Consider the following 18,428-nt stretch of genomic DNA (forward strand, 5'->3'; position numbering starts at 1 on the left):
GTTAGCTCTTCCTTGGTTACTGTACCATTTCTAGAGTCAGTCGAAAAACCACTCTTTTTCCACGCGAGCGATGAGACATGACACCTTCCCTTGTCTTTCTAAAATGTTTACTTAAAAACAACAAGGTAAATCACAAAGTCTGGCGCACGGTCAAAAGACTGTGTTGCTTCCACTGTGTTTTGACTCGAAACTAAGGTATACACAGTCAGTGATGTCACATCATAAGATTTAGAACATGGAACTCTTTTCTATGTTCTAAACTCTTTTCTATGTTCTTAAATTATCATCATTCATTTTTAACCGTTCTTAACTTAAATTATTATTGCTTAACTGGCCCTTACAGCTGGTAACAAAATACTTGAATAAATAAATATGTTTTCAGCTTAGACTTAAACACTGAGACTGTGTCTAAGTCCTGAACACTAATTGGAGGCTGTTCCATTACTGTGAGGCTTCGTCAGAGAAGGCTCTAGAAGAGACCAGTTGGAGCTATTCATCCATCTGAGCCAGGAGAGGGCCTTTCCTTTAACTCCAACAACATTTTGTAGTCTGTTGAAGAGAATAGTATGATCAGTGGTGTCAAAAATGCACTAAGGTCAAGCAACAAAAGTAAGAAGACACAACCCTGATCAGAGGCCAGTAGTAGGTCATTTACTACTTTAATCAGTGCTGTCTCTGTGCTATGAAGAGGCCTAAATCCTGATTGATACATTTCATGAATGTTATTCCTATGTAGGTATGAGCAGGGTGCGATTTGTCAAAAAACCAGAAGGGGGGATGTTTTTTTTTTTAATCATGAAACGTCACAAAATTAAGGTAACAATAGGCTAGCAGCTCAATAACATCCGATGATATCAAATGAATAACACTAAATGAAAACGAACACTAAACCAGAGATAGTAAATTCATCTTCCTATCTCTCTGACTAAATACACGAACACTAACACAACAAAGTTCGCATTGCTTGTCGCGTTGCTGTGATGTTTCTCTCCCTCCGGATTAAATGGACAGTGACTCGAAAATCACTAAAATACATGAATACTAAATGAACAGTTTGCTCTGATGGCGCAGTTCATGTGGCCTTTTCTGCTTTCCCGTCGATGCGCTATCCGCCACGTTTCACCCTTCTTTAATCCACATTTCTGCGAATTTCTCAGCAGGGAAGGAACGCACGTCTGGCCCATTGACAGTGAGGAAAAGAAAGCTGTCAGTGTGGATCCATTCATTCTGTTGCGCTCATCAGTAAGGATGTGATTCATGGCGCTAAATCCACGTTCACACTCTGATTATCTACAATGTATCTATTTGCTGGGGATGTTCGTAGGGTTGCCAACTTTCTCATATCCAAATGAGGGACACTTTGTTCCGGGTGCGGACAAGTACCGGTACAGGCCCTGTACACGCACCCCAGCGCCCCAAAATAGTTACAGTACCGAATCGCCTTTAGGTGAGGGTTTCAAATGTAGGCCACTACAAATTCATTTCTAAAATAGAGCTTTTAAAAATTAATAGACCAATTAATGGATATTTTTAAGTAACAATGCAAAATAACAAACAATTCTAATATTATTGTCTCATTTTTCTCTTTTAAACTTTGGCCAAATAATTCATCAGGCCATATTTATGAAGGCAATGTCATAAACTGAAAAATGATTTGCTGTAGCTGTAAAACCCTGATATTTGCTTAATTGTCCATTTGAAAACCCTAAGAACCTTCTGCAATGCTAGCAGAAGAAGAAGAAAAAAAGACATCACAAAGGCAGGAGTGAGGCAGAAAAGCTCCCCTACTATAGGCTGAGGTCTATCCTGTTTCGGAAGGTTTTTTTAAGCTATCTGCTATCCTTATCGAACAGTTAGGCTGTATCCATTGGCTGCACCATCTGCTCTAGTTTAATTTGATGCCTATTTTGTCAGTATAGCTTAAAAATTCAGGATATGGCAACAGTGAATGGTTTTAAATCGCAGATGACCGCGACTCGCTGTAATAGCGCTTCTCACGGCAATTACGCGATTTACACCACAGCATTGGAGTGAGGGGCAGGATCTGTACCTGACGGGACAAATTAAAATTACCCAAAAAACGGGATGTCCCGCCCAATGCGGGACGGTTGGCAACCCTAGACGTTCGTGAACATCAAAGCTGCCACTTAGGGTCATTTTGAAAGTGAGTGCAATGTAGACCATAGAAAACTGTGTCACAACATGCCTGTCATGTCAACTTTTTTTTTGGTTTGTTTGTTTTATTGATGGGGTTGTCCCCGAGGATTTTTTTTCAGTAGAGATAAAAACCAGAGGGGGGGGATGATCCCCACCATCCCCCCCAGCAAATCGCACCCAGGGTATGAGCATAACTGCTGTGCTACAGCCTTTTCTATGATCTTGGAGATAAAGAGGAGGCTTTATATTCGCCTATAGTTGGACAGCTAACAGGGGTCAAGGTTAGGTTTTTTAATCAGGGGTTTGATAACTGCTAGTTTAAAGAATTTAAGTACATAGCCATTGTTAAGGGAATAATTTATTATTTTTAGAAGAGGCTTGATTGTTTTTGGAAGTATTTGTTTGAAGAAACATAGGTAAGGGATCTAGTACACAAGTTGATGATTTTGATGAGGAAATTAGTGAAATTTGTTCAGTCTTTTGAAGGGGACTAAAATATCCTAATTGCTGATATGATATAATTTAAAGTCAGACAATTTGATAACTAACCCTATAGATATGTTGTTATCTACAGGATTAGTTATCAAATTGTCTGATTTTAAATTAATAGACTGATTTTTTTTTTTTTTTGCTTGATATTTTCAGTGTCGTCATTGAAAAAATTCATGAAGTCATCACTACTACATATTGATGACGTGCATGTTTCTTTGGTGATCTTATTCTTTGTTAATTTTACTACAGTATTAAATAAAATCTAGGGATTATATATAACATAGGATTATTGGTGATAATTACCTTTGAACTTGAGTTTGAAAGTGATTGGCTAATCTGAGTACAGTGATGCTTGAAAGTTTGTGAACCCTTTAGAATTTTCTATATTTCTGCATAAATATGACCTAAAATATGATCAGATTTTCACACAAGTCCTAAAAGTAGATAAAGAGAACCCAGTTAAACAAATGAAACAAAAATATTATACTTGGTCATTTATTTATTGAGGAAAATGATCCAATATTACATATCTGTGAGTGGCAAAAGTATGTGAACCTTTGCTTTCAGTATCTGGTGTGACCCCCTTGTGCAGCAATAACTGCAACTAAACGTTTCTGGTAACTGTTGATCAGTCCTGCACACCAGCTTGGAGGAATTTTAGCCCATTCCTCCGTACAGAACAGCTTCAACTCTGGGATGTTGGTGGGTTTCCTCACATGAACTGCTTGCTTCAGGTCTTTCCACAACATTTCGATTGGATTAAGGTCAGGACTTCGACTTGGCCATTCCAAAACATTAACTTTATTCTACTTTAACCATTCTTTGGTAGAATGACTTGTGTGCTTAGGGTTGTTGTCTTGCTGCATGACCCACCTTCTCTTGAGATTCAGTTCATGGACAGATGTCCTGACATTTTCCTTTAGAATTCGCTGGTATAATTCAGAATTCATTGTTCCATCAATGATGGCAAGCTGTGCTGGCCCAGATGCAGCAAAACAGACCCAAATCATGATACTACCACCACCATGTTTCACAGATGGGATAAGGTTCTTATGCTGGAATGCCGGGTTTTCCTTTCTCCAAACATAACACTTTTCATTTAAACCAAAATGTTCTATTTTGGTCTCATCTGTCCACAAAACATTTTTCCAATAGCCTTCTGGCTTGTCCACGTGATCTTTAGCAAACTGCAGATGAGCAGCAATGTTCTTTTTGGAGAGCAGTGGCTTTCTCCTTGCAACCCTGCCATGCACACCATTGTTGTTCAGTGTTCTCCTGATGGTGGATTCATGAACATTAACATTAGCCAATGTGAGAGAGGCCTTCAGTTGCTCCGAAGTTACCCCGGGGTTCTTTGTGACCTCGCTGACTATTACACGCCTTGCTCTTGGAGTGATCTTTGTTGGTCGACCAGTCCTGGGGAGGGTAACAATGGTCTTGAATTTCTTCCATTTGTACACAATCTGTCTGACTGTGGATTTTTGGAGTCCAAAGTCTTTAGAGATGGTTTTGTAACCTTTTCCAGCCTGATGGGTATCAACAACGCTTTTTCTGAGGTCTTCAGAAATCTCTTTTGTTTGTGCCATGATACACTTCCACAAATGTGTTGTGAAGATCAGACTTTGATAGATCCCTGTTCTTTAAATAAAACAGGGTGCCCACTCACACCTGATTGTCATCCCATTGATTGAAAACACCTGACTCTAATTTCACCTTCAAATTAACTGCTTATCCTAGAGGTTCACATACTTTTGCCACTTACAGATATGTAATATTGGATCATTTTCCTCAATAAATAAATGACCAAGTTTCATATTTTTGTCTCATTTGTTTAACTGGGTTCTCTTTGTCTACTTTTAGGCCTTGTGTGAAAATCTGATGATGTTTTAGGTCATATTTATGCAGAAATATAGAAAATTCTAAAGGGTTCACAAACTTTCAAGTGCCACTGTACAATCACATTCCCTATTATAAAAGGGTGTGCACACTTCTGCAACAAGATTATTGAAAAGTTTGTTCTTTTTCCTCTCTCTCTATCTCCTGAATTTCATTGGTTGCTATATCACATTAAAGGCGACAAAAGATCTGACTCAATTTTACATGACACAAATCTTATATCTGGCACATGTTGAATCTTGCAATATCAACATAAATTAGAAAGAAAAAAACTAATATTTGAGAGTTTTCTAATAATTATGAGATAACCTGAGCACTTTCAGTTTGTGTGTGGGTTTGTTTGTTTTGCAGTTTGCCTCCCCCTGCTCACCATGCAGCTACCCCTGAGCATATGAAAGAGCCACTAGAATACATGCGCAGAGCCCAGGTATCATCTTTCTCCCTCAGTTTCCACATTCACTCCTCTTTTCTTCTCCAGATCTCTCTGTGCTCACCTTACATCTGCACCTCACTGTGGTGTATGTGTGTGTGTGTGTGTGTGTGTGTGTGTGTGTGTGTGTGTGTGTGTGTGTGTGTGTGTGTGGTTTTTCACAGGCATGTTGGGAGAAGAGGATTCTGAAGAGTCTGAACAGCATGTGTACTGAGTTGGGGGTTCCGTTGGCCCGCAAGGTATAATCCACACAAAAATTCTCAGACCATACACTCATCCAATGCTAGAACCAAAGCTTTAACTTTTCATAGAACCATGCTTTAGTTCTTATAGAACTAAGGCTCTAACTTGTCATAGGACCAACACTTTAACTTTTCATAGAGCCAAACCACTAAATTCCAAGAGAAACATGTTTAAGTTCCTACAGAACCACAGCTTTAACTTTTCATAGACCCATATGTTTGATGTTGTCTGGACCCATATGGTTAATTTTTCATGTGACAAAATCAAAGTTCTAATTTCTCATAAAATCAATGTTCTAACTTGTCATATAACTATATTTTTAACTTCTCATAAAATCATCTCATCTCATCTCATTATCTCTAGCTGCTTTATCCTGTCCTACAGGGTTGCAGGCAAGCTGGAGCCTATCCCAGCTGACTACGGGCGAAAGGCGGGGTACACCCTGGACAAGTCGCCAGGTCATCACAGGGCTGACACACAGACAACCATTCACACTCACATTCACACCTACGGTCAATTTAGAGTCACCAGTTAGCCTAACCTGCATGTCTTTGGACTGTGGGGGAAACCGGAGCACCCGGAGGAAACCCACGCGGACACGGGGAGAACATGCAAACTCTGCACAGAAAGGCCCTCGCCGGCCACAGGGCTCGAACCCAGGACCTTCTTGCTGTGAGGCGACAGCGCTAACCACTACACCACCGTGCCGCCCCTCATAAAATCAAAGCTTTAATTTTTCACAGAACCCAAAGGTCTACCTTTTAATCTTCTTATAGGACTGTAAATGTAACTCCTCGTATAATCTTCAACTGCTCATACACTTCTTGTATGTTTCTACATAGAACTGTGTAGAACTGTGTGGGTTTCTAATAAGACAAACCAAAAAAAAATTTTAATGCAACATTTTTTTCAAGAGTGCATAACCTCTTATAAAGGTCCGGGTTCGAGCCCCGTGGCCGGCGAGGGCCTTTCTGTGCGGAGTTTGCATGTTCTCCCCGTGTCTGCGTGGGTTTCCTCTGGGTGCTCCGGTTTCCCCCACAGTCCAAAGACATGCAGGTTAGGTTAACTGGTGACTCTAAATTGACCGTAGGTGTGAATGTGAGTGTGAATGGTTGTCTGTGTCTATGTGTCAGCCCTGTGATGACCTGGCGACTTGTCCAGGGTGTACCCCGCCTTTCACCCGTAGTCAGCTGGGATAGGCTCCAGCTTGCCTGCGACCCTGTAGAAGGATAAAGCGGCTAGAGATAATGAGATGAGATGAGATGAGATAACCTCTTATAGATCTGAAGCATTAACTGTTTAGAATTCTTCTCTTGGGTGTTTATTAAATATGACATTTATTCCCCAGCGGCCTGTCGCAGACCAGAGACATTTAACAAATAAATGGAACGAGATGGGCACTGATGAACCAGGTAACACCTTATGTATTATTAACCCCGCCGACAGTAGTCGGAGGGGTTATTATTTTCACCTGCGTCAGTCTGTGTGTGTGTGTATCTGTCTGTCTGTGTGTCTGCAAGATATCTCAAGAACCAATGGATCGATTTGGACCAAATTTTGTACATGTGTTGCCAATCACCCAGGAAGGAAACCATTAAATTTTGGAGGTCAAAGGTCAAGGTCATGGCAGAACTTCGAAATTTTCGCCCAATGTATTTTAATAGGGAAAAGGCGGGGTTTGCACTCGTTAGAGTGTCCCTGTCTAGTTTTTAATTAGTCTTTATCAGTGTGCATCGATGCAATGCTTAGACAATCTTACGAGTAAATCCCTACTTTAAACTTTTGGCAGCTTTATGCTACTCATGTTTTTTATTGTTATGGTATTCAGAAGCATCACAAAACACAAATCATATGGACCCCAAACACACTGTCAACTTCCACTATTTTTCCATGAATAACTTAAATGTTGAGTTCTGGGTTTTTTTTGTGTTTCACTACAGGGATCCAAAGTCTATAAAAGGCACATAACGAAGTTCAAAGTGAAACATTGGCCACAACAATTTTGAGATTCCCTCCACTTGCCATGCAAAAGTTTTGATTTTTCATATGATTTTTTATTCTTATACCGTTATGTAGCGAATTCTGCCATTGTACATTATGGCATGAGATTTGTGTTCTATCTTTTTGATGATGTGTGGAGAGTGGAGTGAGTTTTCCAGGCTCCAGTTGTAAAAGAGAGTGTAAACATCAGAGGGGTAATACCTGAATAAATAAAGCATGAGTACAATTTTAGAGACAGAGCCTGCAGACATCCACACATATTCCCTGTCTTCCCTCGTAAAAAAAAAAGCCTGTGTCTGAATCTCAGCTTCTTGGTTCGGTGAACTTTTGCTATTTGCACTATTACAGTGCCTTGCAAAAGTATTCATACCCCTTGAACTTTTTCACATTTTTCCACCTTACAACCACGAACTTAAAAGTTTTTTATTGAGATTTTATGTGATAGACCAACACAGAGTAGCACATAATTGTGAAGTGAAACGAAAATGATAAATGGTCTTCAAAATTTTAAACAAATAAAAATCTGAAAAATGTGATGTGCATTAGTATTCAGCCCCCCTGCGTCAATACTTTGTAGGTCTGGACTTTGACTGGGCCATTCTAACACATGAATATTCTTTGATCTAAACCATTCCATTGTAGCTCTGGCTGTATGTTTAGGGTCATTGTCTTGCTGGAAGGTGAATCTCCTTCCCAGTCTCAAGTCTTTTGCAGCCTCCAACAGGTTTTCTTCCAGGATTGCCCTGTATTTAGCTCCGTCCATCTTCCCATCAACTCTGACCAGCTTCCCTGTCTCTGCTGAAGAAAAGCATCCCCATAGCATGATGCTGCCACCGCCATGTTTCACAGTGGGGATGGTGTGTGCAGGGTGACGAGCAGTGTTAGTTTTCCGCCACACATAGCGCTTTGCATTTAGGCCAAAAAGTTCAACTTTGGTCTCATCTGACCAAAGCACCTTCTTCCACATGTTTGCTGTGTCCCCTACATGGCTTCTTATGCCTGTCTTTCAACAATGGCTTTCTTCTTGCCACTCTTCCAAAAAGGCCAGATTTGTGGAGTGTACGACTTATAGTTGTCCTGTGCACAGACTATCCCACCTGAGCTGTGGATTTCTGCAGCTCCTCCAGAGTGATCATGGGCCTCTTGGCTGCTTCTCTGACCAGTGCTCTCCTTGCTCGTTCTGTCAGTTTAGGTGGACGGCCATGTCTTGGTAGGTTTGCAGTTGTGCCATACTTTTTCCATTTTTGAATGATGGATTGAACAGTGCTTCTTGAGATGTTCAGAGCTTGGGATATTTTTTTATAACCTAATCCTGCTTTAAACTTCTCCAGAACTTTATCCTTGACCTGTCTGGTGAGTTCTTTGGTCTTCATGATGCTGTTTGTTCTTCAGTGTTCTCTAACAAACCACTGAGGCCTTCACAGAACAAGTGTATTTATGCTGAGAGTAAATTACACACAGTAGGACTCTATTAACTAATTAGATGACTTCTGAAGGCAATTGATTGCACTGGATTGTATTTAGAGGTATCAGAGTACAGGAGGCTGAATACTAATGCACACCACATTTTTCAGATTTTTATTTGTTTAAAATTTTGAAGACCATTTATCATTTTCGTTTCACTTCACAATTATGTGCTACTCTGTGTTGGTCTATCACATAAGATCTCAATAAAAAACTTTTAAGTTTGTGGTTGTAAGGTGGAAAAATGTGAAAAAGTTCAAGGGGTATGAATACTTTTGCAAGGCACTGTAGCTGAACTATTAGCTACTATTTGAATACTGTAAATAATACTGTAAATAAATGAGCATACATGCTGGAAGTGTTTGCAATTAAAGCAAACCTTTTTCCTCAATTCATGCCATCTATATTTACAGTTGTGATCAGGGTAGACAAAGTACTGAGAAATTATGCTTAAGTGTAGATAATGTGTCAGTGTCAATTCAAGTGAAAGTCTAAAAATTGCTTTTAAATGTTTTTAAGTATTAAAAAAGGAAATGATAATTGCTTTTAACTGATGAAATTACGTAATGCACTGTTTTCATGTGAAAATTGGCTTTTATAACTTATCTAAAACTGTTATAATCAACTATGCCATTTTGCCTGAAAACATCATTCCATGTCTGTTTGCTGGTCATAGGCATAACTAATGCTACACAGTTAGATAATAATAATAATAATAATAATAATATGTTCAGGCAGAAGGGCGGCACGGTGGTGTAGTGGTTAGCGCTGTCGCCTCACAGCAAGACGGTCCGGGTTCGAGCCCCGTGGCCGGCGAGGGCCTTTCTGTGCAGAGTTTGCATGTTCTCCCCGTGTCCGCGTGGGTTTCCTCCGGGTGCTCCGGTTTCCCCCACAGTCCAAAGACATGCAGGTTAGGTTAACTGGTGACTCTAAATTGACCGTAGGTGTGAATGTGAGTGTGAATGGTTGTCTGTGTCTATGTGTCAGCCCTGTGATGACCTGGCGACTTGTCCAGGGTGTACCCCGCCTTTCGCCCGTAGTCAGCTGGGATAGGCTCCAGCTCGCCTGCGACCCTGTAGGACAGGATAAAGCGGCTAGAGATGAGATGAGATGTTCAGGCGGCACGGTGGTGTAGTGGTTAGCACTGTCGCCTCACAGCAAGAAGGTCCGGGTTCGAGCCCCGTGGCCGGTGAGGGCCTTTCTGTGTGGAGTTTGCATGTTCTCCCCGTGTCCGCGTGGGTTTCCTCCAGGTGCTCCGGTTTCCCCCACAGTCCAAAGACATGCAGGTTAGGTTAACTGGTGACTCTAAATTGACCGTAGGTGTGAATGTGAGTGTGAATGGTTGTCTGTGTCTATGTGTCAGCCCTGTGATGACCTGGCGACTTGTCCAGGGTGTACCCCGCCTTTCACCCGTAGTCAGCTGGGATAGGCTCCAGCTTGCCTGCGACCCTGTAGAACAGGATAAAGCAGCGAGAGATAATGAGATGAGATAATATGTTCAGTTTATATAGTGCCTTTCTCAAAACCCAAGGTCACTTTACAATAATAGGCAGAAAAAAAAAGTCCACCACATAGAGGTCAGGATGTCATTCCAGTGGTGTAGCAGCCACAGTCCCACCAAAAGGCGCACGAAAACAAGTCCCACATCTCCAGCACAGCCACTAATTAATTAGAAGTAAAATATCCCTTAAATAACCAATATTTGCCATTATTGCCATTATGCTAGAATTTGAATTGCTGCCGAGCCAGTTACATTAGCTACTGAAATTGATACTAGTCTAACTTGGCATTAGCAAACAAAACAGGGCTTAGTGAAATATGGTCATAAATTAAGTTCATAAATTAACTAGCCTTTTCTCAGTATTCTTCTATAAATTAGATGGAGTGCATGTCACCTGGGGCGGCACGGTGGTGTAGTGGTTAGCACTGTCGCCTCACAGCAAGAAGGTCCGAGTTCGAGCCCCATGGCCGGCGAGGGCCTTTCTGTGCGGAGTTTGCATGTTCTCCCCGTGTCTGTGTGGGTTTCCTCCGGGTGCTCCGGTTTCCCCCACAGTCCAAAGACATGCAGGTTAGGTTAACTGGTGACTCTAAATTGACCGTAGGTGTGAATGTGAGTGTGAATGGTTGTCTGTGTCTATGTGTCAGCCCTGTGATGACCTGGCGACTTGTCCAGGGTGTACCCCGCCTTTCGCCCGTAGTCAGCTGGGATAGGCTCCAGCTTGCCTGCGACCCTGTAGAACAGGATAAAGCGGCTACAGATAATGAGATGAGATGAGATGTGTAGCTATAGTGCTATAACTACATTGTCAGGGCTTTCCACAAGCACCGGCTGCCGGCCATACAGCCGACTACACAATTAAGTCCAGCTGGCTACTTTAATGACTATTATTTTTGTAGCCCACAGGCTCTAAATATTAATTTTCGATTTTAATAAAATTAAATGTTTATCTAACGGACTGACAATAATGTCAAACTGAACCGCACTCATTTAAGTTGTGATTCGCGCTGTTTGTACCGATAATAACCACAAATTCCCCGCCGACTTCGTTGATCAAGGGAGAGTAACTCATCCGCGGCCCCGACATGCAGTGTGTGTGTGCGCGCACTCGGCGGAGGCAGTAGTGTGTCGGAGAGAACAGAAGCAGAGATAACGCTTATTTTATCTCCGGTAAACCAGTCTTCTCTCGTTCAATTACGTGCTGGCATCAAAAGACACCGTTGGTTGTAAATGAAACCAAACTGAGTTGTTGGAGTGTATTTTCATACACAAATGGAGAAATGTTCGCTGAGTGTTTAATTGTGTAGCCACCACTGCAGACCATTGTCGTTGTTAATTCATAGCATGCTCAGCTGCGTGAATGTGTCATGCACCGAAAATAAGAGATTTACAAGCCAGGAACGCCTCATGATGCAATATGCAAGAAAAGAAAGAAGATTTACTGCCATTTTACTTTGTATTTGAGTAAAGTAAATAAATAAATGGTCTGTGGAAAATACATTTAATCCTGGGAACTGCGTGCACAGGAGTTTATTTTGTGTTTACTCCCCCCCGGCTGGCTACTTATTTGTCATGGCTGGCTAGTATGAGGCTTAGTGGAAAGCCCTGCATTGTGTAGGGTGAGGTCATCACAGATGATGAACAGTTACTTGATAATATTTTTTTCTACATGGATGAGCTTGATTGGTGGCTTTAAACTGAAATGGAAAAAAATGTTATGTCACATATACTTATGAGCTGTTTGAGAGAAGAAGAGGCCTCCTTACAAATAAAAATGTAAGGAGTAAAAATTATATATTTTTCCTTCTTGAAAATATAATTAAGCAAGAATACATGTATTCAATTTCCACAATTCCCAAGAAAAGCATAAATACACCAAAATAATACTAAAGTATAGTAACATTGTGCAAATAATCTCTGATACTCCTGGACACATCTTCAATAATGTTCCTGGAATCATTGGGTATTTCAGGTCTTTCAACATCATACACCCTCCTCCAGGTGACCCAGCTTGAGCTGATCAGATCCAGGCTTGGGTCCAGATGGCAAACTAGCTACTCTGCCCACATGGCTGTACTCTCTTGAGCCACAGCCACCTTGATGCTCTCTCTGTCACGTTGGTGGTGATGTGAATGGCTCTTCTCCTCCTCTCCCTCAATGCCCAGTGAGCTAAGTGCCCTGAATAGGGATCGGGCTGCAAAGCCCCTGCACCCAACCACCCGAAGTACAATTACGCAAGCATTTTCCACTTCTGGATGTGATTAACAGTTTGATAATATTAAGTGTTCAAGACAAATAGGATGCAGTTCAAGCCTGTCAAAAACTACTTAATGGATACCTTTGGAATCATGGCTAACTGATGTTTGTTAGCCTCTCATTTCATCTCATCTCATTATCTCTAGCCACTTTATCCTGTTCTACAGGGTTGCAGGCAAGCTGGAGCCTATCCCAGCTGACTACGGGCGAAAGGCGGGGTACACCCTGGACAAGTCGCCAGGTCATCACAGGGCTGACACATAGACACAGACAACCATTCACACTCACATTCACACCTACGGTCAATTTAGAGTCACCAGTTAACCTAACCTGCATGTCTTTGGACTGTGGGGGAAACCGGAGCACCCGGAGGAAACCCACGCGGACACGGGGAGAACATGTAAACTCCGCACAGAAAGGCCCTCGCCGGCCCCAGGGCTCGAACCCGGACCTTCTTGCTGTGAGGCGACAGCGCTAACCACTACACCACCGTGCCGCCCTTTTGTTAGCCTAATTTTGAGAAATTTTCCTAAAAGTTGCCTCTAAGGTGGTTGAACAACTACTGAAAACTGATTTAAATCCTTTGTTGACATTGTTGAGGAACAAAATTTGATAATTGTGTTGTCTCTGTGTCAGTCCACAATGCAGAATTCAATGCTAATGAAATGATAAAAGTTCAAATATATAAGCCGAGGACAGAGAGGACTCAACTCCAGGGATGTGAATGTTTTCCAAGAGCCCAAAACTTTTTAGAATTTTTATGTTCACTACTTAGCAACAAATGTTTTGCAAGTCCAGGTCAAGTCTTTTCATTTTATCACAAGAAGATTTTAATATTCAATTTATTAGATGTTCGTGTTTATTGATCACCCTAACGACTCTCGAGGCCGTTCACACCCAGCCACCAGTGACCCACACCAACAGGATGACTCAACGACACCTTAGATGAGCTTTTCCTCCATAGAGGCTAAATACCTGATACTCCCTATTAGTCAGACAGAACTGAAGAAGCCTTTCGGATGAGAGGTGAAACGGCTTCAAGAATCTTCAAGCAAGTCCAGTTGCTCTCTTTTACCACCCACAGTTTACTATGACCTGGATGACTGAGAATCTTCACAGACATGTTCGTGTTTACAGAATTTCCCCCCTCACATACCTGTGGATCCTCTTGATGGTAGTGTGTGTGTCCATGGTGTGAGTGCAAATGAGAAGGAGGTGATGTCACAGGAATTAAAACCCCTTTCTATAACATACTTAGAAAAAAGTCTTGCCTTTATGTCATCATGATCTGAACATAATCTCTGACAGAAATGTCCAAAAAATATGACTCTTTACTTTTAACATTGAGAAAGCATATTTTGAAAGTTAAAAGCTAATTTTAAGTTGGAAGAATTATTTTTATACATACTAAATATTTATACACCAGAGGCAGTGTGTGTTTTGTGTTCTGGCACTGTGCAGCAGTAGCATCAGATTGGTTGTACACTGCACCACAAGACACCCTCACACTCCTTTCATACATTTGCATTGCTACCTCCCCATGTGTGTATGACTGTATCCCCGTGTTTATTTTTCACTCTTTGCTTGTTTACAGTTCTCTTGTGGAATATAACAGTTCCATAACAGTGTTATCACTTTGCTGCGTGTATGATAACATTTGCAGCTGTCTGCTGGATACTGACATAAACAACTTAGCTTGTGAAACCGGAGCATGTCCAGACCATTGGAATGAGTCCCGATAAGCAGAGCTTACCTCCCAAAGACACTACCTCTCTCTCTCTCTCTCTCTCTCTCTCTCTCTCTCACACATTCATTTTGTCTGAATATCAAATATATCACATGACCACTTGAGAACAGATTCCCAACTAAGTTAGGTTAATCATTACCATATCAGTAATTTAATACTTATTTGATTAAGGTTTTGGTCAGAAGTTTACATACAGTGACATGAATGTCATCTTGGATATGAATGTCATGACAATATTGGGCTTTCAATGATTTCTCTGAACTGTTCATTTTCTGTGGCAAAATGATTGTACGACATATTTCTTTAATAGAAAAAAACATGAATTTGGTGCAGAAGTTTTAATTTATTTTGGGTTTTCTGAAATCAACACAGGGTTAAAATTATACATAAAAGGTCAAAAAATGTACATACACTCACTTAGATTATTAATTCAGAGGTGCTGAAACTTCCAAAATGTCTCTTATCTTGCCAGGGCCGAGGTCTCTTAATTTCCTGTTAGTGATCATGATTGACTACAGCTGGTAGCTTCTCTGTGCCTTCATAAAAAGGGTTTGTTTACAGCACTCATTGGCTTGACCAACACACAGTAAAATGGGAAAGTCCAAGGAGCTCAGTACAGATCTGAGAAAGAGGATCACAGATGTACACAGCTCAGGAATGTCTCTTAGGCTACGTTTACATTAGACCGTATCTGTCTCGTTTTCTTCGCGGATGCACTGTCCGTTTACATTAAACCCCCTGGAAACGCCAGGAAACGGGAATCCGCCAGCGTCCACGTATTCAATCCAGATCGTGTCAGCTCCAGTGCTGTGTAAACATTCAGAATACGCGGATACGCTGTGCTGAGCTCTAGCTGGCGTCTCATTGGACAACGTCACTGTGACATCCACCTTCCTGATTCGCTGGTGTTGGTCATGTGACGCGACTGCTGAAAAACAGCGCGGACTTCCGCCTTGTATCACCTTTCATTAAAGAGTATAAAAGTATGAAAATACTGCAAATACTGATGCAAATACTGCCCAATGTGTAGTTATGATTGTCTTTAGGCTTGCCATCCTTCCACTTGCAAGTAGTAAGTGATATGCGCTGGGATCTCACACACAGCGGCTCAGTCCCGAATCGTGGCTTGTTCACTTCACTCGCGCGCTGTGTGAGCTGCGCAGGGCTGGAGTGCACACCCTCCAGAGGGCACTCGCTGTTCAGGGCGGAGTGATTTGGAGCGCAGGATGCCTGCGGAGCCGAGCGTATCCGTGTATTAGGCTTGCCATCCTTCTACTTGCAAGTGGTGAGCCTTGCGCGGCTTGCCATCCTTCTACTTGCAAGTGGTGAGCCTTGCGCGGCTTGCCATCCTTCTACTTGCAAGTGGTGAGCCTTGCGCATGCCCTAAATGCACTGGGATCATGTTACGCGCCGTCTGAAATGCACTGGGATCATGTTACGCGCCGTCTAAAGTCATGTGATTAGCGTATCCGTGTATTGGTGTTGCTGTGTGCACGGCTAACGGTTTTAGTGTAAACGCGAATCGTTTTAAGAACGTTAATCTGATGATCCGCTGATTCGACGTAATGTAAACGTAGAGCCATTTCTAAACAACTGCAGATCACAAAATCAGTTCAAACAATTGTGTGTAAGTTACTGGGAGGTGTAGTCACTTCGCCAAGCCACTTTGCATCAAGAAAACCCCAACTGTCACCCTCAGCTGAAAGGAAATTGGTTCGGATGGTCAGGAACAACCCAGGAACCACAATGGCACAGCTCTGCCATGAACTGGAAGCTGATGGATCACTGCCTACAGTTCAGATCACCATGGACTAAGAAGCTGCTATCCAAGAAATAACCCCCTGCTCCAAAATTGACACCTTCAAGCTTAACTAAAGTTTGCAACTGACCACATGGACAAAAGCCTTCTGGAGGATAGCTGTATGGTCAGATGAGACAAAAATTGAGTTGTTTGGCCACAGTGACCACGATGTACAGAGGAACATTGTACCAGCTGGTGGTGGTAGCTGTTTTATTGGGGTTGTTTTACTCCCAGTGGAACTGGTTCATTGCACAAAGTGGATGGAATAATGAAGAAGGAGGACTACCTCAGAATTCTTCAGCATAACCTCAAACCATTGGAAACTTGAACATGATTGGGAGTCACAACAGGACAGTGAACCCAAACACGCATCAGAGTTGGTTGTGAAGGATAAAGCAGGCTAACATTAAGCTTAAAACAAGTCCTGACTTCAACCCTATTGAAAAATATGGCTCGTGCTTATAAGTCGAGTCTATGGCAAGAAAAAAACAAATTCAATTGAACTCTGCCAATTCTACCATGAAGAGTCGTGAAATATCCAACCAGAATTCTGCCAGAAGCTTGTTCATGGTCAACAAAAATGTTTGGTCAAGGTGAATCTTGCGAAGAGACATTTTACCCAAATATTAGGTGTGCTGTATATAAATTTTTGACCCTGTATGTATACTTTTGACCCTGTGTTGATTTCAGAAATCCCAAAGAAAATTGTGCACCGAAGTCTAGGGTTTTTTTTAAAGATGTATGCTGTACAATCGTTCTGCCACAGAAAAAGAACAGTTCAGAGAACTCATTGAAAGCCCAAATATTGCCATGACATTCATATCCAAGATGACATTCATGTCACTGTATGTAAACATCTGACCACAACTGTATATTGCTTAAATAACCTATTTTTGTACAAACCTGTTTTTAGAATAAATAAGTTAATTATTGTCTAAACATTACAGTTTTCCATTTGCAGATCTAAGCAAGTTCAGGCCTGTATATGCACCGAAAGATTTCCTAGAGGTGAGTTTCTTTTGATTGACAACATCCGCTAGCGTTAAAGAGATTGAGGAGCTGAAATAGCTGATTGAATTCCAGGGGGAAATGTTTCTCTGAATAACTCCGAGATGGCCTGAGAGATGCTGTCTGTGATTGACAGACACAGATACATGCTTCCTGACGATAGGATGTTTTCTTTGAGCATACCCAGTTTCCTTATGATTATCAGAGATAAACACACACACACACACAATCACACACACACACACACACACACACACACACACACACACACACACACACACACACACACACTTTTTCTGTGGTCAAAGCATAATGTTGTGTAGGTAGGAATGAAGAAACATTTTAAATTATTTGACTGTAAACCAATAAATGCCAGAAATCATACAATTATATTACTGCACATGCTAAATGTAATATGTGTAGCATTGTGTAAAATAAATAATGTAGCTCGATAATGGATAATATTTAACCATTTTTCTTCTTTGGAAGATGTTAATTAGTCTGAAGAACCCCAATCATGACTGTAGTGACAGCCTCACAGCCAGGAGCCACTGGGGACTTATTCAGATCTCCCTCAACGTCCGTGATGTCCCACAGATGGTGAGGTTTTTATCTACTCCTTTTTCTTCTTAATTGCTTACTTCTACATTTTAACACATAGTGATCAGAGTAGATATTCTTTAACTCCATTTTCCCATATTTGCTAATGTTGCTGTAATGCAAAGCAGCAAACGCATGTCTTGCATCTGTTTTCAGAGAGATGCTTATCCAGAACTGAGCCTGAATTGCAACCAACTTGGAATAGATGATCACGCGCACGTCCCCCCAGGTACAGGTATTCCATTATTCTGTCCATCCACCTGTGAGTGACGTGTCGTCTAACTACTTCTGACCTCTTTGTCTCATACAGTGTAGTCATTTAAAACAGGTAATTGAGATCACAGCGCAAAACAAAACACAGGCTCTTTGCTCTTTAGAAATGCAGCACGCATTATTTTTAGCTTCTATTTTTAAAAATTTCTTCACAATAAAAATGTTATATAATGTTGAGTACTGTTAGTAAATGCAATTCTCCGTAGTGTTTGTCATTCCCTAAATCAGGAATGAAAAATAATTATTGAGTAAAGCAATAAAGAATACTGTGAGTTAGCCTAGTGGTTAGCGTGTCTGCCTCTCGACCGGTAGATTGCGAGTTCTACTCACGGTTGGGCCATACCAAAGGCCATCATAAAAATGGTACCTACTACCGTCTGGCAAGGCACGCTGTAATACAGATGTGAGTAGGGAAGTCAAACTCTCACAGATACCAGAGGACAAGCGCCCCATATGCCTCAAAGAGCTGGTTAGTACTGGGACAGGAGACTGCCTGGGAAGACCAGATTCTGGTATGAGAGGGACTTTGACTTGACTTTGAAAACAATAAAGAATTAAAAAA

At 41.5% G+C, this 18,428-nt stretch overlaps 1 protein-coding gene across 2 annotated transcripts in view; it reads left to right on the plus strand.

Moving 5' to 3' along the window:
* Positions 1-18,428, plus strand: part of tbc1d19 (TBC1 domain family, member 19) — a 54,068-nt gene that overhangs the window by 12,591 nt on the left and 23,049 nt on the right. For both annotated transcript variants that reach the window (XM_060924476.1, XM_060924483.1), the window contains exons 2-7: positions 4,897-4,972; positions 5,140-5,214; positions 6,567-6,630; positions 16,947-16,993; positions 17,483-17,593; positions 17,750-17,822. In XM_060924476.1, the coding sequence (XP_060780459.1) occupies positions 4,897-4,972; positions 5,140-5,214; positions 6,567-6,630; positions 16,947-16,993; positions 17,483-17,593; positions 17,750-17,822 (446 nt within the window). The remainder of the gene's footprint in view (positions 1-4,896; positions 4,973-5,139; positions 5,215-6,566; positions 6,631-16,946; positions 16,994-17,482; positions 17,594-17,749; positions 17,823-18,428) is intronic.

Source organism: Neoarius graeffei, chromosome 1 (assembly GCF_027579695.1).
Source record: "Neoarius graeffei isolate fNeoGra1 chromosome 1, fNeoGra1.pri, whole genome shotgun sequence".
NCBI lineage: Eukaryota > Metazoa > Chordata > Actinopteri > Siluriformes > Ariidae > Neoarius > Neoarius graeffei.